The following is a 27091-nucleotide window of genomic DNA, read 5'->3' on the forward strand; positions in this document are numbered from 1 at the left end:
ATTAAGAAGAGCGCGTTCGAGCAGATGTGCGAATTGCTATACGTACAGTAAACACTGGGCACTTATTACCTCAGCTTTCTTTGAAAAACAAAATCACTCTGAGTGCACCTGTGGGCAGCGCGGCCATGGATCTAGCGATCTGTAACCTTGAAAAGCATCAACAAACAATCATTTCCCTCCATGACCTTTTGTATTGCTCTTTAAAGGGAAAGGCCATTGAAAGTTTCCAGTTTGGACTTGAAAGATAATGAAGAATGAAACAGTCTAAAAGTAAGTAACTTAAGGGTCTGTCATTAGTTTTCCTGCAAAGGCGCAGTCGAAACGATGCTAAAAGCACATAAAATGAAACCAAATAACAGACTTGTGGCATGCCTTTTTTGAGTGTGCTTTTTCAGCGGGTGTTCTATTTATTGCACACTCCTGGCAGGAACCTGGAGCAGCCCTGGGATTAACCGCTGCGCTCAAGGGCGAAACAGCAATACGGGATCTCACAGTTCAAGGGTATCTCGGCTTTTTCGTTTTCGGTCCTCCCTGTCCAGAATTTGTAATGTTGCCAGAGATTTCATTTTTTTTTTTATTATTTTTTTTTTAAGAATAATAATTTGTTCTTTTGAATTTTCTGTTTATCAAAACGATTCAACATTGATAATACTAAGAAATGTGTTTTGGGTACTAAATCAGCATATTCGAATGATTTCTGAAGGATCATGTGACATTGGAGACTGGAGTAACAGAGTGCAACAGTCGGTAAAAACTCCATTAATTTAACCCATATGTAAATTTATTTTTAACGATAACTTGTAAACTTTTAAAGGCAGATCAACTGTGAGCTACAGGGTTGTTAAATCATGGTATTTGCTTCTGTTGACATTCGCCGATGCTCCAGAAGGAAACAATGCATTAAGAGCTGTGGGGGTATAACTTTTGAACAGGATGAAGATGTCAAAATGTTTCTTATTTTGTTTAAATATCTTTTTTTTTTTTTTCTCCAATTAGTACTGCCCTACGGAAACAACAGAAGATAGTTGCATGTTTTCTGGAAGACAAATTAAGTACAATTTACCTTGATCTTTAAATTCAAAATGTTTTCAGTTTAAAAGTTGTTTGAGTCCCTCAATTGTCCTTAAAATCATACAGTCACTACTGGAAAGGGTTGAAATATGCAAAAGATGCCGGAAAACTAAAGAGTTTGCAGGACCTGGAGAATTTTTTTTTCTCTAAAAAACATTGGGCAGTTTGACTGCTTAGAATTTGAATTTTCAAGAGACTCGACAAGAGTGGACTATTTGTAAATATTTTATCTGAAAAAGATGATTCAGGTCAGTATAAAAAAAACAAAAAAAAAAAAAAACATGCATTTTGTATGATCCCTCTTATTTTGCCGATTTTGCAAGGTGTACTTTTCAGAATGACTAATCTAACAGGTAAATATACAGAAATCAAAATGTCTGTATCTGTGCAGTAACTAAACACTGCAAAATCTTCACTGCATAAATTACTAATTAAATATAGATTAACTCCAAAAATGAAAATTGCACAAAAAGTATCCTTGTCGCTTCAAAAAATTAAAGGTGTCATGAACTGGCTTTTTAATTTTTTTATACTGTTGTCTGAGGTCAACTAATGATGTATTTGTGGTTTTTACATTCAAAAACATCATAACTAATAGGCTATTTTCTACACTGGTTTTGAGGCTGTCTCCTGAACGCTGGGTTTTGATGGGTGTGCGGCACCGGAGACTTGGAAGTAAACGCCCACAGCTAGGATTGGATAAGATTTGCATATTTAATGAGCTTAAACTCCCCTGTCAGTTCAGTGACATGAGAGAGGAGAGATTGAAGGAGAAGCAACAACCAGAATGATTATCTCGATCACAACTCGTAAACGTCTTTATCAAACAAACACAATGATTTATTTCTCATCGACCCGCGATTGATTGAGCTATTATTTATATATTACACATAGCCCGCAAGTTCGGACGATGTAACCGCGAACCGCGCGCACACAAATACACGTGCGCATGCTGCCCTTCAAATGTCAACTCAAGAGAGAGAATAGCAGAACAAGAACGGATTCATCGGCATGCCGGGCTTTGCGAACCCTGGCCCATAGGTGTCTGAGTCTAGAATGCTTAAGGTATGCTCTGTTAGACACGTGCACATAAGCAAAATGATCTATTACAATGCAGTACTATTACATATAAAAACACGTTGTTACTCACATCGGTGTGTTGCACCATTCCTGTCAGATCCAAATCCAGCATCGACCGGAGACTTGTTTACAAACGATCCCGCAGTGAAATGAAGTGAACATGTCTTCCCCATGTGAGCTGGAACTTCATTAAAAATAAAGTTCAACCACACATTCCTAATATTAGGATCAGAAGGAAGCTTATGCAGCGACTGTGTTCTTCCACAACCAGGAATAGAGCAATATCTTAATCTTCCTCGGCATGTTTATTGTTGTTGACCAGCTACTAGCACGAGCCCTCCATGAGTCGGTGGGCGGGGATACTGGATTAGATGTGCTTATTATTCTGTAGAGGCGGTGTTTCGTCGCGCACTGACCTCAGTATAAAGCACAGGACCGTTTGCTCAGCCTAAAAAAGCTTTTCCTTGATTAACAAGGAAGTTTTCAGCTCTGAAACTTACAGGATATTCTTATATTACCATGACCTTTTATATATCAAAAGCTCAAGGGAAAGTTGATTCCTCAATTCATCACCCCTTTAAGGTTGAACCACTGTAGTCACAATGGCTATTTTAACAATGGTTTTAATATATTTCTGAAAGTGTTATATATATTTCTGAAAGTGTGACTTTCCTTGAAAGTGTTAATTACATTGCTGTCTACGGAGGGGTCAGAGAGCACTCAGATTTCATCAAAAATATCTTCATTTGTGAACGAAGGTCTGACGGGTTTGGAATGACATGAGGTTGAGTTTTTTCAGATTTTTCATTTTTGGTTGAACTAACCCTTTAAAGCTACAAAAGTGATTCAGTCAAAAGCAATGAGTATTTATTATTATTAATTTATTATTTTCTCTTTGTCTTTTGTTCTTTGATTAAAGGACAACTCCAGTGAGAAATGAACCTAGGGATAATTAACAGATGGTCAGCGAGTAGATCGTTCTCTGGGATGCGTTTTCTTGAAAATCGAATGTAAAGAGTTTTATCTCTAAAAACAGATTAGCTTATAACACTTGTCTATGGGGCACAGAGTAGACACAGGGTGGTAAAATTAAATCGCTAGTTAATACCACTAACAAGGCTCAAAATAGCCTCACACTAACACGGTAGCATAACGAGGGTCACTACATGCAAACCGAAGCATTGAGAACTTTTTAAGAGTACAAACAGTTTAATAAGAAGAAACGTTGTAAACATAGTGCCTTGCGCGTTCACGGGCAGGCACCATCTCGAAAAACAGTGTCGAAGAATCGATTCACGAGCGCTGTTCTAAGTGAGCTGGTCGATAGGAATTAAGTTTGTGAAATGTAATAACATGGACATTTTTATTTCTATCTATTTATTTTCTCTGTTGTGTTCAGTGTTTTCTTCCAGAAACAACGGACCAAATGAGATTCCAAGTCACAGTTCATCACTTAGCAGAGCGCTCGTCGCTCGATGAGTCGAGACTGTTTTCCAAGATGGCGCCTGTCCGTGAACGCGTAATGCACTATGTTTACAACGTTTCTTCTTATTAAACTGTTTGTACTCTTACAAAGTTCTCAGTGCTTCGGTTTGCATGTAGGGACCCTCATTATGCTACCGTGTTAGTGTGAGGCTATTTTTAGCCTTGTTAGTGATATTAACTAGTGATTTAATTTCACTACCCTGTGCCCCATAGACAAGCGTTATAAGCTAATCTGTTTTTAAAGATAAAACTCTTTACATTCAATTTTCATGAAAACGCATCCCAGAGAACGATCTACTCTGTTACCATCTGTTAATTATCCCTAGGTTCATTTCTCACCGGAGTTGTCCTTTAACATTAATGACAGACAGCAGCATATCAGGCTGCTGTCACAGTAAGACCTGACTCGGGACGTGGATCTGACAAGCTTCCTATTTTCCCACAACTCTTTACGTTCATTTAACACATTTAACACAAGTAATTTAATGACTTTCTTCTGTGGAACACAAAAGAAGATATTTTGAAAAACAAAAACAGATTCTTGTGTCTAAATAACGATTGTTAATGAGGTTTGGAAGACACTGTTCTTCCAAATATCTTTTTTGTGTTCTGTGAAAAAAGAAAGTCATACATGTTTGGAACAACATGAGCTTGAGTAAATTGCAGAATTTTATTTTATTTTTATTTATTTTTTACAGACAAATAAAACTCCCAGTTTACATACACTTCATCTTCCTGGAAACTGTGAATTTGTATCTGTGAACTATGACAGACTGCAACAGAGCCACAGTGCTGCTTTATATTTTTCATGCAGCGATATAATTACAAGAACATTTCCTTGTGTTGTTTTGTCATTCAGCCTGTAGCTAAGTAGAGAGCTGATAACTAAGTGACAGCTCTCAGAAACGAACTGTGTAAAGACCCTGAAACAAACAGAGACAGTTGCAAGCTCACAAGAGCAAAACGTCGAATGACTTGAGTTCACAGAATTAGCTTCCAGGTTTGTTCATTAAGATGTAATGTCTTCAAACTGCCAATCTTGTGTCAGCAGAAGACAAGTGTTCACTGAAACTTTATCTAAATATTAAAATATCAAACCGTTTCCGACCCATAATTTTCTTTCCTTGTTTGTCTCCTTTTCTAAGCCATATTTTGAAACCATGATAGAGTAAGATCTCTTCTATTTTGTGTACATATTGAAATGGATTCACCGTTTGTATTTACAGTCTATTCCACTTTTTATACACAATGATATAATGTAAATTAAGCGACTGAGAAGCTGTGACAGTATTTCTTTCTCAGTTTGAGTCAACATTTGCAGGCACGCAATCACCATCCAATGAAACTTGTGCACTTCTGAAATCAGTGCAGGGCTCTAAGCTTACATCTTTCAAAAGTAGCTAGTTGCAAACATCCCACATTAAAATAATGAATGCTTTAATTTTAATAATAAATAATAATTTGATACATTTATATAGCACTTTTTTGGGTACTCAAAGCACTTGACATATAGAAGGGGGAATCACCTTAACCACCACCAATGTGCAGCACCCACCTGGATGATGCTACGGCAGCCATATTGCGCCAGAACGCCCACCACACACCAGATTGGTGGAGAGGAGACAATCGGTATATGGGGATGATTAGGAGGCCATGATGGACAGAGGCCAGTAAGCAAATGTGGCCAGGAGGCCGAGGTTACACCCATGCTCTTTTTCCGAAGGACATCCTGGGATTTTTAATGACCATAGAGAGTCAGGACCACGGTTTACCATCTCATCCGAAGCCTGGGATGTTCCCATCACTATACTGGGGTGTTAGGACCCACACAGACAACAGGGCGAGCACCCCCTTCTGGCCTCACTGACACCTCTACCAGCAGCAACCTAGTCTTCCATCCAGGTACTGACCAGGCTCAACTCTGCTTAAGCCGGGTTCACGCTAAATCCTAAAAGATTCCTCTGATCCTAGACTAAAATCTGACGTCTTTGGTCGTTAGTTTGACATGTTCACCGGCAGCCGATTACCGTAATGACCACTGCGATCAAAATTGACCTCAGACGGAATTCTGGCAGTGTCCGAAGATTTGCCGGACAATCCTGCAATGTGACCTCCTACGACGTCCGTAAAATATCTCGGTTTTTCAAGACAAACTATGACCGAAACGAGAGCTAGAGATTTTTTTGTAACCAGCATTTCAGTCCTGCGTGTAATGCTGTCACTGTCACCGAACGCGTCATTCATCGATGATCTAAAACTCTGGACGATTTTCTTGCGTGCATCCGTTTTTAGCGCGCCTTGACTATCGTACAGTCTGACATTAATGACAACTGAGATCTTAGAGTGTGACGTATTACATCGGGGATCATACAGTCTGACAATCAACATTCGCAAAGGATTTTGAAAAATCGTACAGTGTGCAGGACCCTTTGTCTTGGGCTACAGGGTGATATGTCTGCTGGCTAGTGGTTAATAGTGATTAGCTGTTTGTAGTGATTCATTTCAACCCAGCATCCATTTTTTCACTTCATGTTTTGCCTGTTCGCAGTTTCCCTGTCTCTTCCTCACATCCTTTGGTTACTGATATTATGATATCCGCTCCCCAGCTCCGTGAAGTGAGAGACAGTGGCCGACGGAGAATGGTCTGCATGGTCCTATAATCAGTCTCGCACATCTTCGCAACGTGCGAGACTCACATGTAGGCCCCAGTCCCAAAAGGCATTAGCGGTTTTCCTACAAGTCCACACTTTCGTGAAGTAACAAGGGCTGAAACGAACAATGTCGACAATAAAAAATTGACGACAAATATCTTTGTTGTCAAGTAGTCGTTTGATCTCACATGACCTAATGTAGGGTCCTGCAATATCGTGATTTGACCGCTACGCCGCTGTAGCGCTAGTGTAATGCAGCCCTTACAAATGCTATTGTGGTAGAAGAAAACAGTGCAAATTATGACAGAGTGCTAACGAATCCGATCTAGCAAAGTGTGTGAAGAGGAGCAGGTGAGAGGAAAGTTCTCCAGCTGAAGCTAACTAATTAGCGGAAAATCTCTTTATTAGAGAAGGCAAAACTACTACTAATAGTAATAATATTTATAATAATGATTAAAGTATAAATAATATTTACAGTAATGTAAATGGTAAATGGTAAATGGACTGCATTTATATAGCGCTTTTATCCAAAGCGCTTTACATTTTTGCCTCACATTCACCCATTCATACACCGACGGCGATGTCAGCCATGAAATGCGGCATCCAGCTCGTCGGGAGCAGCTGGGGGTTAGGTGTCTTGCTCAAGGACACCTCGACACTTGGACAAGTGGAACCGGGGATCGAACCACCAACCTTCTGGTTTGTAGACAATCTACATGAACCACTGAGCCACTGCCGCCCATGTAATGTAATTTATTTTGGGTAGAATAAAGCTTGAACAAGCTTAGGAGTCCTTATTGTAACACTATTAGGTATTATAGTCTTATCACTTGCCTGTATTTTGTTCCATATGCATGGAGTTACAAAAGGAGATAGGATCATTCATGTCAGTTACTGTTTCATACTGTTAATTAAAAGGTGAATGAGAATCTCTCAGCTCAATTGTCATGTAAAAAAGATTGTAATTTTTATACTTGTAATAATTGTTTGCAGATTAATATTTTACCATTCTTTGTGCCCTGAAGTTCATGTCCCAATTTTCTGTTTCAGTTCTAAGAAAAGCAGCAACTATTATTGATCACTTTTCATCAGAGGAATTGCAGCTGATTTTTTTTTTTTTTTTTTTTTTCAGCTGGAAGAGAACAGAATATTTAAACACTGCTTAGAAAGCACTTGTGTGTGATTTGAGCTCTGAGAACTTAAAGAGAATTGCTGCCTTTAACACTGTGAATCATCAAATTCTGGGCATCACAGTGACTCCACTACACTGGTTTGAGTCCTATCTCACAGGTAGGTCTTTTAAGGTTTCCTGGAGAGGAGAGGTGTCCAAAACACATCAACTAACCACGAGGGTTCCTCAGGGCTCAGTGCTTGGACCTCTCCTCTTCTCCATTTACACTACATCACTGGGACCCATCATTCAGGCACATGGCCTCTCATATCATTGTTATGCTGATGACACACAGCTCTACCTCTCCTTTCAACCAGATGATTTTGCACGAAGCTCAAGCTGTCTGGCGGATATCTTGGCATGGATGAAAAAACATCACTTGCAGTTCAATTTAGCAAATACTGAGCTGCTCGTCTTCCCTGCTAATCCGACCCTACAACACGACTTCACCATCCAGCTAGGTTCATCTTTGATTACCCCTTCAGGGTCGGTCAGAAATCTTGAGTAATCTTTGATGACCAGCTGTCCTTCAAAGACCACATTTCAAAGACAGCTCGGTCATGCAGGTTTGCATTGCACAACATCAGGAAAATCAGACCGTTCCTTACGGAGCATGCAACACAGCTTCTTGTCCAAGCCCTAGTAATTTCAAGACTTGACTACTGCAATGTGCTTCTGGCTGGACTTCCATCATGTGCAATCAAACCGCTGCAAATGATCCAGAACACTGCAGCACGTCTTGTCTTCAATGAGCCCAAAAGGGCTCGTCACACCTTTTTTCCTCTCTCGGCATTGGCTACAGCTCGCTGCCCAGATCAAATTCAAAACTCTGACTCTTGCTTATGGATCAGCTAACGAGGGAAGGCTTGTGGTACCATCACAGAGAGGCATGAAATCCCTCTCCAGAAATGTTTAATTCATTGTTCCTGGATGGTGGACAATGAATGAAATCTTGGTGGACAATGGATCTTCTCCGTTCTCCATAAGCACGACAGAATCACTCGCTTCATTCAAAAGCTTAATCTTATAATATATGAAATATATATATATAAACCTCTAAACTCTTCCTCCACTACTTTTTCTTTTTTCCTTCCTTTTTCTGGTTTTTGCTACTCTGAGTAGTATACAAATCTTGGTATTTAGGGCACTTTTTGCTTAATAATCTTTCAAAACGTACTGATTATTCGTTAATGTCAACGACAATGGCAATAATCAATGATTAGTTGATTAATCGTTCTAATAAACGTTACATTAATCGATTATCAAAATAATTGTTTGTTGCAGCACTAGACATAACACCGCGTGATCCCCATCCCCCTAATATCGCCACCCCCCATAATAATTGAATAGAGACATCAGTATCAGTATTGGTATCAGTGATACTGGCCTTCACTCATGGTACTTATTAAAAAGATGCCATTAAACAAATATTTAAAATATTCTTTCTTTGGGGTTTCTACATTCATTTAGAAATTCAATGTGAAAAAATCAGTACAGCCAAAAATAACATGTTAAAGCAAATATATTGTGTTCAGTTTAACACACCAAAAATATGTAATGAAATTAATGCAGCATAATTTTTTATCTTTTTGTCATCCTTTGGCTGCTATGATCACACTTCATTCAAGTGTTATCAAATATAAAAAAAAATAACTCAAATCATTACTGTCATGCGTCTGTGAAACGGCTCTCTGTGAACAAACACCTGAAATGCACCACATTGATTTCACTTTCATGCTTGAATGGATAAATGCACTCAAAATGGTGCCAAAACTCCACGTTTGTCGAGTATACTTGCAAGCACAGTCTTCAATGAGTTGTGAGTGTTAAATGAACTTGAGTGTTTAGTTGAATGGAAAGAGTTGTGAGAAAGTAAAATGTGTCAGATCCACATCGTGTGACTCAGGTCTTAAAGTGACAGCAGCCTAATAAACCTGCTGCTGTTTGTAATTAATTTTAATCAAAAAACAAAATCCAAAGTAAAAGTCACTCACTGTTCTTGACGGAATAATGTTTGTAGCTTTAATAATGATTCATCTATATTTAATTAATAATTTATGCAGTAAAGACTCTGAAGTGATAACCTTATTAAATTTCTATATATTTCAATTTATATCTGTTAAACCTACTTGAAAATCTTAAGGTGTCATTATCTGGCTTTAAATAAATAAATAAATAAATAAATAAATAAATAAATAAATATATATATATAGTTCTCTCTCTCTCTCTCTCTCTCTCTCTCTCTCTCTCTCTCTCTCTCTCTCTCTCTCTCTCTCTCTCTCTCTCTCTCTCTCTCTCTCTCTCTCTCTCTCTCTCTCTCTCTCTCTCTCTCTCTCTCTCTCTCTCTATATATATATATATATACTGGTTTCTGAGGTCAACTTATTATGTCCGTGTGGTTATTACATTTAAAACATTATAATGAATAAGTAATAGGCTATTTTCTACACTGGTTTTGAAGCTCTCCCTTGCACGCTCAGTTGTTATGGGTGTGCCGCACTGAAGACTTGGAAGTAAATGCCCATGGCTAGGATTGGATAAGATTTGCATATTTAATGAGCTTAAGTACATCGTGTGGGAATTGTTTTGAAAGTATGTTGAGAAACAGCAACCAGAATGATTGTCCCACAGGTCCCGCAAAATGTCTTTATCAAACAAACACAATGATTTATCTCTCATCCACCTGCGATTGATTGGGATGTTATTTTTTTATTACTTGGCCTGCCTGATCAGTGGATATAAGCGTGAACTGTGCATCACACACACAACACGCACACACTCGGCAAGTACGTTGCAGACAGCATGATCAAAACTTCAGCAATTGTATTTTTCCTTCAAATATCAAGTCAAGAGACTCAACAACGCACATCAAGAAAGGAATGTTATTTCACGATTTAAGTGAAAGACCCTTTTATGCTAAAATGGTTCTATAATGACAAGAACGAACCCTTTTGGCACTTAAAAAGGGTTCTATAGAACACTGCAAAAAAATGCATTTCTTATCAAAGAAAAAAATGCATTTCTTATCTTAGCAAAAACTCTTCATTTTGAGTTTTTTCCCCCAAAAATAAGACAGTTACTTTTGCTTGTCTAGTAAATACTTTTTGTTTTAAGAATGTTTAGATGTTTGGACTAGAAACAAGACAAAAATACTAAGTAAGAAAAGCATTTTTTGCAGTGAACCTTTTAGGGGTTCCAACTACGTGACGCCGATAGAACCTTTTATGGTTCTATATAGAACCTTTTCTTCTAAGAGTGCAGGTCAATGAACCAAAACAAATAAAGGATTCTTCAGCCTTTGACAGCGTGCTATGCTTAGTTAGACATGCACACATAATAGATATCAAATGATCTGTAACAATGCAATACTATCACATATAAAAAACATTTTTCACACAATAGTTTGTCGTTTCATTCATTCATGTAATCTCATCCTGTCTGCAAATCCAGTCTCTTGTCTACAAACGAATCCGTGGTGAAACGAAGGAACAAACACGTAATGTCTTACCCAAGTAAGCTGGATATTCATTAAAAATAATATTCATCCATGCTTTCATAATATTGGAATCCGAATGAAGCTTGTGTGGCATGTTTATTGCTTAGAAATTAGATCCGGTTTAGACAACTTTCAGGGGAAAGTTAATTATTCAATTAATGACCCCTTTAAAGCACAGGTTAAATTGGTCAAAATTTTTTTTTTTTTTTAAATAAACAATAAAAAAATTGCAGAGCAGGTAAAAATTTGAGGTGGCACACAAACTCGCATTACCATCACCATTATGCGCTTTACTTATAACACTTGCTGTGAGAAATCCTGAAGCCTTGATGTTTGCTCATGATGCTTTATAGGTTTTATGAAGTGTTAGCCAACTAGCACATAAACGCTGACCTTCATGATGAGGATGCTAGAGCTCATCATAATGATGAGGCGTTTTTGTGAGTCCTGTGGTCAGGAAAAAACGGTGTGAAGGGAGAAGACATAGATAGTGTTCCTTCCTTGTTAACTAACAACTCTCAAAGTGAACTGAGAGGAGGATCATTATAACACATAGACAGAGAGAGAGAGAGACAGAGAGAGAGAGAGAGAGAGAGAGAGAGAGAGAGAGAGAGAGAGAGAGAGAGAGAGAGAGAGAGAGAGAGAGAGAGAGAGAGAGAGAGTAGACGAGAGTTACGAGGGGAATGAGAGGGAGAGATGCTGAGGTGCAACAGAGGGTGAAAATGAAAGATGGAATTATGATAATGGAACGGAGGGAGAGAGTAACAGGAAAAATGAGAAAAGAGGCGTGCAGAGAGAAGATGCAAAATTTTGCAGGGGAGCGGTAAAGTGCTGTCATGTGTAATGCAGATAAACCTGAAATATTACAAGAAAATAGGAAAAGAATGACAACATAGAAGACGTGCAAAAGAGACAGAGGTGGAACGTGCAGAGAAATGGGCAAAACAAAGGGAGAGAAGGCTGATACTGTTTTATCAGGCCGTTTCAAGGTGAGAACTTTTATTGTATCGCTAATGAATTCTGTTCTTGACTCGTGTAAGTGTTTGGAAACTTGCTAGAGAGCCAGATAAAGAATAATGGCTGTGGAATGGAGGGTGACAGAGAGAAAAGTGTATGTGCACGCTTACCCGGTAAAGAGGGCTACACTTGTCTTTAAAGCAGGGTGCGAGACAGGAGTAGATCTGAAGAGAGTAGTAATATGCAGCTAACTGCAGAGATAGTGCAGATGGGGGCTGCTTCTCAAAACACGTGTTAGCATCCAACACCTGAAAAAGGAAAAGACAAAGATGTGTGTTCACACTACAAACTGCACACTAATCTAATTTGGTTTTCAACAGGGATGCACGGATTTTCCAGAACGAGGCCGATAACTTTTTCGGTACTCACCAACACCTGCATTTTCACAGCATGTGTCTTTTTTATTTTTTATATATTAGGTAGAAACCAAATGAATATGAATCATGTTTGTTTAGCAAATTTGTTTTTCCTTTAGTTATTTTCATGCATTGTACAAGTCTCTGTTACTTCCACAGTTCATTCTATTACTTTATCATATTTTTAACTTCAATTTAAATGAACACGGCAACTTTTCGGAACACGCCGTACCATGGGAGCAGCAGGCGCAATGATATTACACAGGGCCTGAAATGATCCCCAGCATGCTCTTATGCTGCGTTCAAGTCCTTCTGGGATGTTCGTATTTACGAGGCGAGAGAAGTCTCTTTGGTAGGAGCAAGATGGCGGCAAGGCCGTAACCATGTCTTGAACATTGTTTTTTTGTTATGTTTATAAAGCATAAAGAATCAGAACAGTGAACAAAATTCTAGGTCTAATATTCTAGTTGGGGAATTAATCTTCGGGACTTTTTGCATGAATTTTTGTCAAATATATCTTTAGTCTCGAGATTCTTCCTGTTAGTGAATAAATCCATAGATCCGCTGTTAACACTCAAATTCATTCGTGGTCTTGTGGGAGAAATTTTGTAAACTGTATTGAAGGTTAAAAGTTCTAATCCGCCCTCATATTGTTTTTTTTCTTAATTACAATCAAAGATATTCAGTGATTGTATATTAAGAGCAGGGCCGCGTTTGTGTGCATTTTGTTTTGTGATTTCACCAGAAAGAACAGAGACTGGCATTAATCGATAGATTGACGCGCTTGTCTGTGTGAGGACTGTGAGTGAGCCAAAAGAGAACGATAACCCCGTCTATGAAGATGAACGCGGTGCTGGGAAAGTGATCAGTGATTCAGTAGCGGTGGCTTTGGAAGTGGCCGCACAGGGCAGTGAAGCATTCTGGGAATTGTAGTCTTTCATCCCCATGAGACAAAAATACATTTTCTGTCTTTTCTCAGTCTAGAAAGCACCAAATTCAAAAATAATTTCACATTTCTACTACATTAATGACCCAGTTTAAATACAGATTCATCTTCCCAGCGCTGAAGTACCCCTTTAAGACTATTTTCAGCCGTTGCATAATATCATTGCGCCGCTGCACCTATGGTACAGCAGCAAAGTCTCTTGATTATTATGCAGGAATGAGAATATAGTTCCTAGCCATATCGGTCTAGAAAATCACAAATTTTCATTTCCTGTTGGTCTTAGTACATGACGTAACTATACATTACAACATGTATATAGGAAAATGGTGTTATTTTGTCATTGGAGCCGTTTACCTCCAGGCTTTGTGCTAAGCTAGGCTAGCGGTGGGTGCGTCAGACAGAGCTATGGCATGTACGGAGATGAGAATGGTATGTGTGGACTTATCTAACTCTGGGGGATACGGTGAATAAGCTAATGTCGCAAAAAGTCAGCATGCTTCTTTAAGAACAGAGCGCACAACTGTTGCATCAACAGAAGCTGACAGACACTTTTTGGATTATGTTTTGTCGGCTCTGTGCTTGTTTTTGCCTATTGTACATGTTGAATCAGTGTTTGTACGGCATGTTTGAGAAGCGAAATACTGTTATCTGGTGATTGTCTGCATTAATCAGTGTCTGTCTGTGCAGTGTGAACTGGCAATTATATGTGGAAAAAGTGAGCATGAAATTCATGAAATTGTGAGCATGATCGTTTTTGCTCCCTGTCTTAAAAAAAACAACAACATGTTAAAGTGACAAAAAAGAAATTTGACATTTGACACTTGCAGTAATGTTGAGAAGCAGGATGAGTACTTTGATTGATGGAATGTCTCAGGAAATCAACCCACGAGGACCATCAAGAATAAAGCAGTAGAGGATAATGGCCACACTAACAGAACATCAGTTTCAACCCAACGTCACCTGATAATGAACTGAGAGGCATCACTGGGGACATGCTATCAGTTTAAGTGCCTAAAGATTTTTTTATCAGATGATTTCATTAAAGCATGGACCGATCTAAATCAGGAAAATGAAATAATACTTTGAAATGGAGGCCCTTGACATAACAGGACAGGGGCTAATACTGTAGGTATTAGACTTGATAATCAGATTTTCAGACACTTTTAAATGATTTTATCTTTCAACACAATTCAGTGAGAGAAATGGTCATGAAAAACCATAATCTGAGGCACCAGAGCTCAAGCATGCCCTCCTGCACACACACAGACACACACAGTCACTAACTCAGTATGAGCGAAAGAGAGGGAGATCTGCAAATAGAGCAGTCAAACTCACCTGAGGTAGAGCCAGTAAATAGGCCAGGGCGAGTGTCATATCTTTGGGAAAAGCATCACTGGCCAGCTGAAGGAGCACTATGAAATGACAGAGGAGATGGAGAGAAAAAAGAAGCTTGAATATTTCAGAGTTATTTCTGCAGAGAAGCACCTCCTTGCTGTACCGTAACATGACGTGACAGAAGAGAGAGAGGGATGAAAATGAGCCACTATGGCTCTCATTGGCAGTGTATAAACCTGAAATGTAACTGTGACAACAATATTGAGTATGACGGAGATCCGTGTCCAGAACATAATTTTACTCTCATACCATTTGAAAAAAGCAACGCGATATGAGAGGCTGTCCACAACACAAAAATTCTCTTACGCTTACGTGTAAAATTTCCTAACCAGACACAACACGGAAGGAGCAATAGGATATTTAGTTGTTTGTTTGGTTTCTATATGTGAGATGGTACACTGAACATACAAGCAAAAAATCCTGACACTCCTAACACAAATCTATATTTTTTTAAACATCACAAATATCCTGCTGATGGGCTGTGATTGTAAATGGTTTCTCATTCATTGTGGACAATTTGGTAGGACACAAGGCTGCAATGATTAGATAAATTGTGTGAAAATAATATGAATAAATTATATACTGAATAGGCACAGATCAGGCATACGTTAGGTGGACATTATGACCACCTTTCTAATATTGTGTTGGTCCCCTTTTGCTGCCAAAACAACCCACTAGACCACTGAAGGTGTGCTGTGGTATCTGACACCAAGATGTCAGCAGCAAATCCTTCAAGTCCTGAAAGTTGAAAGGTGAGGCTTCCATGGAGCGGACTTGTTTGTTCAACACATCACACATACGCTCAACTGGATTGAGATCTGAGGAATTTGGTGGCCAGGTCAACACCTCAAACTCATTGTTGTGCTCCTCAACCCATTCCTGAACCATTTTTGCTTTGTGGCAGGGCGCATTATCCTGCTAAAAAAGGCCACAGACACCAGGGAATAACGTTTCCATGAAAGGGTCTACATGGTCTGCAACAATTTTAGTAGGTGGTATGTTTTAAAAAACATCTACATGGGTGGCGGGACCCAAGGTTTCCCAGCAGAACATTGCCCAAAGCTTGGACTACTTTTGACAGATACTGACCACTGCAGACCGGGAACATCCACATGAGCTGCAGTGTTGGAGATGCTTTGACTGAGTCGTCTAGCCATCATTTTTTGGCCCTTGTCAAACTCGCTCCAATCCTTACGTTTGCCCATTTTACTGCTTCTACCACATCAACTTTGAGACAAAATGGCCCTCATTTATCAATCTTGCGTAGAAACTGGTGTATATGTTGGTGTAAGATTATGCTTACACTCCTCTCACCGCCTGATTTATGAAACTGTGCGCACCTCTGCAATCCAGGTGTACGCAATACTTGCCCTTAATAAATGCGGCGGCTGAAAACGATCGTCATTAGAATAACACGCCCCTATATATTCAAGTCTCCGCCTCTCCCACGCCCTCATTTTACGTCATGGACAAACAGAAGACGGCAAAGAAGCGAAACTTCTCCGACGTGGAGATCGGGAGCGCTCAATCATCTCACTAGTCCACTAGTCAGGGCACTGATTAGGACATAAGTCAATGGGCTGACTCCCTGATCAGTGCTCTGACTACTGAACTAGTGAGATGATTGAGACGCGCCCATCGAGACCATCACCAGGGAAGTGGAAAAACAAAACCCGAAGTTGTTTTATTTGGGAGTTTAAAGAGTGGGATTAAAGGCACCTACAAAAACAAAATATGGACACAAATAACGAGTACTGTTAATAATGTGGAGGTTGAGAAGCGCACTCCAGCAGTTTAAATAGCTGTTTGGATGATAAATTACCATCACAATGCATTATTTTACAGCACGTTTTGAAACAATTAGCATTTAATTTTGTATCACGGCACATGTATTGGGGTGTACAATAGTGATGATGATGTGATGTGGAGTACCATTCATTCACATTAATAATTACATGACAATTTGTAAGATTCTTATTATTCTTATTATTATGATTATTATTCTTAATGACGCTTGTTATTCAGAAGAAGAATGTCGTTTGATTTTATTGATTTTATTATTATTTAAAAGAAGAAGGTCATTTTTATTATTTTGTCAGTCTGAATTATTTAAGTCCCAGTCCGTGCGCAGCTGCCGGGCCAGACGGGCCTGAAACGTCAGATAAAGCGCACAGGCTCGCGACTGGAGGAATACATATGCCTACAAATCAAACGCTTTGGTAAAGTCACACAAATTAAACATTGACGTTCATGTTGCACAAAAATAAACACTGAATGTTGTTGTTGTGGTTTTTAACAGTGGGTCATATAGCATATCTTGTCAGGGCGTTTTGTGGTGTTATGACTTGTTTTTCTGCGCATTTTCGCACTAACTGAAAACGTGCGTACACCACCTCCTGAGCTGGCGTAGGATTTGAGCGTGCCGTACGCCAACGTCCATATTGATAAATCTCAAAGTCACCGTGGGTTTGGGTGTACGCAAGGTGTACGCTGGAAATATGGTGTACGCACTTTTGATAAATGAGGGCCATTGTCTACTTGCTGCTTGTTGCCTTTTGCTTGGCTTGTTCAGCTGGGGACACTAAAATTTCAACAAAATATTTAAATAAATTGAATTACTAAACTAAATTAACTATATCAACTAAATTACTGATCTGCCCACATTGTCGCTATATGATAATTGAAAAAAGCCAGATGACATCACCATTTTCTTCAGAGCGGCTGTACAGACAAATCCAATGCTGTTGTATTATTTACAGTTATTATTATTGTTATTATTAGTCGGAGGAGAGACGCACACTTCGATTAGACTAGATAAACACATGCAGCATCTTAAAGGTGCCCTAGAATGAAAACTTGAATTAACCTTGCCATGGTGAAATAATAAGAGTTCGGTACATGGACATCACATACTGTGAGTCTCAAACATCATTGCCTCCTACTTCTTATGTAAATCTCGTGAAACTCCACTGAAAAAAGTGCTTCTCAACATAAGGCCAACCGTGACGCAAACATTGGGAATCATTTATATGCATGCCCCCAACATTTGCATCTGTCCAAACATGTTCATTGTCAGGCGGAAATGGAGCGAATCATCAAAACAAGCTGCTCTAATGGACACACTTCATGTTCCAGGCTGTTAAGGAGACCTGAGGATTTAACATATCCTTCCCACAGATAAAACATGCCAACAGTAATGGTTGATGTTTATAATCGGATTCCACAACAATTTAATGCAAGATTGTTTGTTTGTTCGGCCCATTTCAAGCAAGCTTCGCTCAGCGTCTTAAACTGAAGAAAGTGGCAATATTCCTGCAAGCAGTAAGTAGCGATTTTATCCACTTATTGAATGTTTAAACAATTTCTTATTAAATTGAAAGTTTCTTAGAGACCGCATTGTCTAGATGACGTAAGATGTTAGTACAGTAACAATAGGAAACTCCAAGTACCATACAAAACTAAATAGTGTGTCTAATGACAAAGGTTAATAATATTTGGTATTACAAAATACAATTGTAGATACTTTGCTTAGATCGTTCACTCGATTCTTCTAGCAAACGTCACTTTTTCCACCATATAAGTTAAAACGATTGTGTGTGTGATTGATGTTTTTGCCTATTAGTATTTCAAATTAGGCTACATCACAGACACTTAGTAGCCTACATTGTGACTAACGTTATATAAACATGCAAGATCGTTGACGGAAAAATATAAGTCTAAAATGTAGACTGGATGACACTTTAAGCAGAACATCTCAAATGGAGATAGATAAAATGCATCTTACTTGTTTATTGGTGTTTTCAGATCGTCAGTGCGCGCACAAGAGAGAGCTTGCATGCATATGGTTGCCAGATTGGACATTTTTAGGTAAAAACCGGAGTGTATAGGGGTTTCTTTTCACAGAAAAGCTCTGTTTGGGGGATTTAATTACTGAAATCTGGCAACCGCACAAACTGCGGATGTTCTGAAAACACCAATAAACAAGTAAGCTGCATTTTATTAATCTCCATTTGAGATGTTTTGCTTAAAAGTTCATTTAGTCGGTCTGTGTTGTGTCAGGACGGTCAGGACTCACGAGCTACTTCGCTTCGCTACTAACACTTAATGGCACCGTGTCGAATGTGAAGAGGGGGGTTGCCATGTTAATCTTAGACTTAATCGGCCACCGTAGGAGTTAAAACGAAATCAGAATGGAGAGGAACAGAAATTATTGGTGTAGCTTTAAATAAGCCACATACCCTATGTAGATATGTTGATATCCCTATGATATATAGATATAAGAGAACTATTTAACATATTGTTTCAAATCATTCTAGGGCACCTTTAATTGTTAAGAAAACGAAGCGAAATAAACAAATAAATCAAGCCTTTATTACACAACACTAGGATATATCATACAGCGTTCAGAAAAAGAACAGTTTGCGATTTGCGCTCCTAGGGCTTCCACACTTTTCCAAAAGCGGGCTCTCTCAGTTGAGGCCCTGATGAATTCTTCAAGAAGGGTTGAAACATAAACATTCATCAATAATATGACTATAAACATCGCGTTCATCAATAATATGCATCTAGTCAGCTGAAATGGACAATGATGGGCCGCCTTAAGAACTGCCTGCTCTCACCTCCACACCACTGAGCGCACGTCAGGGCCTGAAACATTTCTCTCCTCCACAGGCTGGATTAATGGATATTATGCCAGGGAGCATTTACTACTTTTAAAAAATGTGGGTCAGGAAGCCGGCCGGGTAATGTTACAATATTTTCTTTTTTGCGGTCCAATTTGCGGGCGGGTTAGCTGAAAACGTCGATCGGGTGGGTTGTTTATATCGCGCATCACTGGTAACCACGTAACCAAATCAGGCTGCTCTACTTTCTTTTTCAAACAGCCATTATTATTATTTATTTATTTTTTAGAAATGGTGTTCATCACAGCACTAAATACTTAAAAACTTAATGTACTATTTACTTTCAAACTTTTTTACATTTTAATCTAGACTAAATTTTTATTTTTTATTTTGCTTGAAATATTTTATTTATTTTATTTTATTATTATTCTGTCTTTTTTTATTTATAAAGCTTTATTAGTTAACCTCAGTTAATTAAAGGGATAGTTCACCCAAAAATGTAAATGTGATGTTTATCTGCTTACCCCCAGGGCATTCAAGATGTAGGTGTGTTTGTTTCTTCAGTAGAACACAAATGAAGATTTTTAACTCCAACCGATGCTCGTATAATGGGGTCTAATTCTAATTAGACCTCACTGACATGCATTATACGAGCAACGGTTTAACAGCACTTTTACACAAGTGCCTAAAACTTTTCACAGTACTGTAGCTTTGCAGGTAGGGTTCAAATGTCTGAGACGTTGATGCAGTTCTTCTGGATTTAGGCTGTGTGTCCACCAAAGCCTTTTTTCCCCAGAGGCTAGCGTTTAACTTTGGGTAAAATGCAGCGCTCATCACAGTCATTTTTCCCCCAGCCGACCACATTGGAGTAGGGGCGGGACAAATACAACATAAGGAACCACCACATTCTGCTTGTAAAAGGTCAACAGATGACAACAACCATGATAAAGCAAGAAAATCATTTAAAACAAAAGCCAGAGCAAATACTTTTATCTTGACATTTATAGATTGAAACAATTATTGGAGAAACAGATATTAGAGCTTAAGCTTTAATTTCTACATTTTCATAACTGTTTATTTCACACCGACATAATTAATTGTTCTGCATCTGCGAAAGTGTGGGCTGGCTTTTGATATCACGGCTCTACTTCCTGCTCTTTACTGCGCAGACTCCGGTCCCAAATCTGCGCAATATATCACTGCATATTCACATGTTGGTGGCTTTACTTGTCTTCAGTGGAAGATAGTGAAGATTCGTCATTCATATTTTTTTACGGTCTATGGTAGAGATGATCAATGTGAAAACCAGATCAAATTTACACGCAGCAAACACATACACTGTAAAAAAAATTGTTTTGGTTTAACTTAAAAAAGTAAGTAACCTGGTTGCCTTAAAATTTTGAGTTTATTGAAATTAAAAATTTGAGTTGATACAATGAAGGAAACTTGTTTAATAAATAGAAACTCAAAATATTTTTGTATCTGAACCACATAAAAAATTGATAAAACATGAAAATAGCACAATTTGAAATGTTTCACTGTGTCATCAGAAATAAAACACACACAATGACCCAATATGCTTAAAAAATATTTTAATAATATTTTAATAAAGGTTGTCGAATCTCAAAAAATGTTCATTGTATTAACTCAAATTTTTAATTTCAATGAACTCAAAATTAAGGCAACCAGGTAACTTTTTTTCTAAATATTTTTTTACAGTGTAGTATTGTAGAAGTGCACTGGTAGATGGAAAATAAACTAATATGCATTCTAAACAATTAGGATATTAAGGTATCTAGAATTATTAACATATTTTGAAGTGCCCTAGATAACAATGCAACGCACGACACTGAAACCGTGGCACATCGTCTTTAAAATGCTTGTGAATGTCGAATTAAGCCAGTAAGACATGATGCAGCAACTGTCATTTTAACAATATCTTTTTAAAATGTAACACTCTTATCTTGTTCACTTTTTTCCTATTTTCCCTTGGTGGCCACAGGGGCCCCCTTGCAACAGCTTATATCACTTATCACGTCGGGCCGGTACTGGTCTCAACTGGGAAAAAAAAAAAATGCTGCTCTGCCAAAATGCTCAAGCACAAACAGCCAGGCATTTTCAGGAGAGTGCCTTGTGTTTTTTCTGTTTCTTCATGTAATCACAAACAGACTTGATGAGGAGATGAGGAGATCAGACCTTTGTGTGTAGCATACCGGCTGATGTCAGACTCCTTGCGAATTCAAATATCTCACTGGATTAATACAATTATTGGCAAAGGGAATGTTTAGAAATGTAGAATGATATTTGCTACTGACACACTATAGCAAAAGATATAAATAAATGGCTTAAAACCATAGTTCCCTTTCAGTCGGTCACGTCCGACGTACGTCGGAACTGAACCGACGAATTGGGATCCGACTTCAGAGACCTATCCACTTCGAGTGTATAAAAACGAGCCAATCGGAGATTGGCATGTGATCCGCACTTTCCACGCTCTGCCCCGCAGCGCAGGTATAAATAGGAAGTGGAATGGCAGATCAATGCTTTTTTCTGGTGAGGAGCCGAATACGTGACTGGGCTCCTAGCGGAAGCACAGCACCTGGCGACGGGACGTACGTCTCCGTTCCCTTCTTCAGGGAACGCGGGTTACATACGTAACAGAGACGTTTTTTTGGTGAAACGTCCTTCAGATGAGATGTTAAACCAAGGTCCTGATTTTCTGTGGTCATTAAAAATCCCAAGATGCCCTTCGGAAAAAGAGTAGGGGTGTAACCCTGGCATCCTAGCCAAATTTGCCCATTGGCCTCTGTCCATCATGGCCTCTTAATAATCCCAATATACTGACTAGCTTTATCACTTGGTCTCCTCCCCACCAGTCAGTTGGTGTGAGGTGGGCGTTCTGCCGCAAAATGGCCGCTATTACATCATCTACAGTGGGGCAAAAAAGTATTTAGCCAGCCACCAATTGTGCAAGTTCTCCCACTTAAAAAGATGAGAGAGGCCTGTAATTTCCATCATAGTTCTACTATGAGAAACAGACTAAGAAAAAAAATCCAGAAAATCACATTGTCTGATTTTTAAATAATTTATTTGCAAATTATGGTGAAAAAAAAAAAAATTTGGTCAATAACAAAAGTCCATCTCAATACTTTGTTATATACCCTTTGTTTGCAATGACAGAGGTCAGATGTTTTCTGTAAGTAGCCACAAAGTTTTTACACACTGTCGCTGGTAGTTTGGCCCATTCCTCCATGCAGATCTCCTCTAGAACAGTGATATTTTGGGGCTGCTGCTGGGCAACACATATTTTCTACTCCCTCCAAAGATTTTCTAATGGGTTGAGATCTGGAGACTGGCTAGGCCACTCCAGGATCTTGAAATGCTTCTTACGAATAATAATACAAATAATAATTGGTTACATTTATATAGCGCGTTTCTAGGCAATCAAAGCGCTTTACTCATAGAAGGGGGAATCTCCTCAAACACCACCAGTGTGCAGCATCCACCTGGATGATGCAACGTCAGCCATATTGCGCAAGAACACCCGCCACACACCAGCTGATTGGTGGAGTGTAGACAGAGTGTTTAAGCCAATCATTATATGCGGATTATTAGTAAATCATGATAGACAGGGGACAATGGGCAAATTAGGCCAGGATCCCAGGATTACACCCCTACTCTTTATCGTAAGACATCCTGGGATTTTTAACGACTACAGAGAGTAAGGACCTAGGTTTAACGTCTCATCCGAAAGACGGTGCTCTTTGACAGTAATAATAATTGGTTACATATATATAGCGCGTTTCTAGGCAATCAAATTTTGACACATTTTGACAAATGGTAATGGTAAATGGACTGCATTTATATAGCGCTTTTAACAGACCTATGGCCATCCAAAGCGCTTTACATATTGCCTCACATTCACCCATTCACACACCGACGGCGGTGTCAGCCATGCAAGGCGCCATCCAGCTTGTCGGGAGCAGCTGGGGTTGGGTGCCTTGCTCATGGACACCTCGACACTTGGTCAGGTGGAACCGGGGATCGAACCACCAACCTTCCAGTTTGTAGCCAACCTACATGAACCACTGAGCCACTGCTGCCCCAATAAGCAGCGACAAAAGAGCACCCCATTACAATACTCAGGTGTTAGGACCCACACAGACCACAGGGTGAGCACCCCCTGCTTGCCTCACTATCAACTCTATCAGCAGCAACCTGGTTTTCCCAGTTGGTCTCCCATACAGGTACTGACCAGGCTCAGCCCTGCTTAGCTTCAGTTGGAAACCAGTCTTGGGCTACAGGGTGATATTGTTGCTTTAAGCTCCTTTGTTGCCCAGGCAGTGTGTTTTGGGATCATTGTCATGCTGAAAGACCCAGCCACATTTCGTCTTCAATGTCCTCGCTGATGGAAGGAGGTTTTTACTCAAAATCTCACAATACATGGTCCCATTCATTATTTCCTTTAATCGGATCAGTCGTCCTGGCCCCTTTGCAGAAACACAGGCCCAAAGCATGACGTTTCCACAGCTTTTTTCAGTAGGTATGGTGTTCTTTGGAGGCAACTCAGCATTCTTTCTGCTCCAAACATGACAAGATGTGTATTTAGCAAAAAGTTTTATTTTGGTTTCATCTGACCATACGATATTCTAAGTCCAATCCTCTTCTGGATCATCCAAATGCTCTCTAGCAAACTTCAGATGGGCCCAGACATGTACTGTCTTAAGCAGGGGGACACACCTGCCACTGCAGGATTTGAGTCCCTGCAGCGTAGCATGTTACTGATGGTAGCCTTTGTTAGCCTGACAAGCCAGACCCACATCAAGATGTTTGGTCTGGAAACTCACGATTGACAGGGCTCAATCCAAGGGGCGGGATAAACGGTTGTCTTTCAAACTCCCTCTGCACGGCGTGCACGCAATTGGATAGCGCTACAAACAACCAGAGCAACGAAAAGTGAAGCAGAGCTAGTTGAAATGCCGTATCCGGTTGGGAAAACTCCGAACACATTTTTCCTTCTTAAGAATGACTTCAGTGCCGTTCTTTGTTCTTTCCTCAGAGAAAAGCTTAACTCCAAGTCTTCCAGAGTCGCGTTCAAAGCTGATTCGAAAGACCGCCATTCGCCAGTTTCTGTGTTTACTAAAAGCACGCAAGCACAACTCGGCCATCATTATGTTAAGCCCCGTCCACTGACTCTATACACGATGCGATTGGCCCGACCAGAGTTTGGCGTTTACAGCTCAGAAGTGTATTGAGAGTTGCTAGATGACACTCTCGGGCAGATTGGATTTGCTGCCGGTAGGGTGCGTCTAGATTTCTAGACTAAGCCTTTGTTACTTTGGTACCAGCTCTCTGCAGGTCATTCACTAGGTCCAACTGTGTGGTTCTGGGATTTTTGCTCACCGTTCTTGTGATCATTTTAACCCCATGGGGTAAGATCTTGCATGGAGCCCCAGATCGAGGGAGATTATCAGTGGTCTTGTATGTCTTCCATTTTCAAATAATAGCTCTCACAGTTGATTTATTCACACCAAGTTGCTTACCTATTGCAGATTCAGTCTGAGTCTTGAAGTGGGGTTGTGGACAGGTGTCTTTTATACTGTTAATAACTTCAAACAGGTGCCATTAATACAGGTAAAGAGTGGAGGACAGAGGAGCCTCTTAAAGAAGAAGTTACAGGTCTGTGAGAGCCAGAAATGCTTATTTTCCACCATAATTTGCAAATAAATTATTTTTTTAAAAATCAGATAATGTGATTATCTGGATTTTTTTCTCATTCTGTAGCTGAAGTGTACCTATGATGAAAATTTCAGGCCTCTCTTATCTTTTTAAGTGGGAGAACTTGCACAATTGGTGGCTGACTAAATACTTTTAAGTGGATGCTGCACATTGCTGGGAATGAAGAGATCCATGTAAAGCATTTTGAGTACCCAGAAAAGTAAATGTACAAATTATTATTAGGGGCAAAGCATAGAAGATGCAAAGGCACCTAATGAAATCGTTGGCATTCTTCTTATTATTCTGTCTGGGAGTCTATGGCAGCCTATAGAACTGCTTCCAGGAAGGTTATGAAATTTGGCACACTCATAGAGGACGGTCTGAGCTGTCACCCTAGCAAATTTGAAGTCTCTAACTCAATCCCTCTAACGCCACCACCTGTCCAAAATTTCACACACGTTTATACTAATACATTTTGAAGGGGTTATAAACTAAATTATCGTTTCCTCTGATCCCTTGGTTCAAGCCAATTCGACTGAATCATGAACATTTTCCCACCATTTTGAATTTTCTAACTCCTCCTAGGCCGTTGCTATAATTTTCATGAACATTTAACCAGATTATCTTCAGACCATGCAGACAAAACAATATTAGATTCAAGATGATTAGTCAAACTCGAATAATTCGTGAATTAAATCGACAAAGTGCCCACAAAAAATTAAAGTCAGGCTATATCTCTGTAATGCTTCAGCATATTCTAACCAAACTTGGTGTGTGTTATGCCAACCATGACCTGAGGCTACCTGCAGCGTTTCGGCACAGTGCCACCTAGTGGTCCAAAGATACAATTAGTTTTTATATTTTTGATGATAACGTCAGAATGCTTTAGCGAAAAATCACAAAACTGGTCTCTTTAAATTCGGGGCATCACACCAAGCCATAACATACCCAATTTTCCCATACCAATCATTTTGTGCGTCGGCCATTTTGAATTTTGTCGAAAAGTTCCATATTTTACAAACGCATTGACGTATCGGTATGCGTCTTCAGCACTAAGCCCTGACAGAACTCAAAAATGTTCAGGGCAGCTTCACCTTGTGGACAAATGGCCACGAATTTGAGCCATGATGCCAAAATGACTCTTGAGGCTGTATCTCTGCAATTCTTTGACATAATAATACCAAACTTTGCCTGTGCCATTGTCACCTCACTCTGACCACACTACATCAATTTTGTAACTGTGCCACCTACTAGACAACAGTGATAAACCATTAAATCATATTAGTGACTGTATACATGATTGTTCATCCATTTAGCCTAAATCATCTTAATATGCCTTTAATTGCTCAATGTTGCAGTGGCATGTCTTATTAGCTTCTTTGCACCTGGCACCATTAATTGCTGCTCGCAGCTATATTTATTAAGACTTTTGCACAGTACTGTACTTCTAAAGCATTTATTAATCTTAATGTTAATTTCAACATTTTCTAATGGACCTATACAAGACACTTCAACATACTGCATGATTATTTTCAATAAACATCTGTGAAGTGTATGTGATAATGACCTTGACATTGTAAGCTTCACCTCATTTAACCGAGAACTAACCCTTACAGGCATTGTGGCTAGATTTGATCAATTAGGAGCTGACCACAAACCCCCTGTGGGACGACTGTAAACATTCATTAACCCTGCAGTATTCCACACAAGAACAGAATGTGCAAAGCTACTGAAAAAATGTTACTGTTAGAAACAAAGACAGACTGCTGTGGAGACATACGCAGCACCAGACTCTCAAATACAATCAGCAGGTAATGTGAGAGTAATTTTTTTAGCAGCCCATCAGTTCCCATTTTTTAAAGAACTGCAATAGCATGTTGGGTTTTATTCTGCTATTCTGAGCCTGTGATGGTATCAAAGGAATTTTGCACGTCAAACAATCTTGGCAAGACAATGTTATCAAAAACAGATGGAGCAGAGGGAGTCTTGTGTGTGTTGAAATAACAAAGGTGATAGCGCTCCTAACAATAAATGTTTTAGTGTTCTCAGCTGTTTGATGGCTTCTTTTAACACATCTTTCGTC

General features: G+C 39.3%; 1 protein-coding gene across 2 annotated transcripts in view; it reads right to left on the bottom strand.

Moving 5' to 3' along the window:
* The window catches only part of nbas (NBAS subunit of NRZ tethering complex), a 258738-nt gene that overhangs the window by 111165 nt on the left and 120482 nt on the right, over window positions 1-27091 (bottom strand). For both annotated transcript variants that reach the window (XM_067417672.1, XM_067417671.1), the window contains exons 39-40: window positions 14609-14685; window positions 12082-12219 (exon numbers count right to left, since the gene is read on the bottom strand). In XM_067417672.1, coding sequence (XP_067273773.1) covers window positions 12082-12219; window positions 14609-14685 — 215 coding nt within the window. The remainder of the gene's footprint in view (window positions 1-12081; window positions 12220-14608; window positions 14686-27091) is intronic.

This window comes from Pseudorasbora parva, chromosome 15, assembly GCF_024679245.1.
Source record: "Pseudorasbora parva isolate DD20220531a chromosome 15, ASM2467924v1, whole genome shotgun sequence".
In the NCBI taxonomy this organism is placed as follows: Eukaryota; Metazoa; Chordata; class Actinopteri; order Cypriniformes; family Gobionidae; genus Pseudorasbora; species Pseudorasbora parva.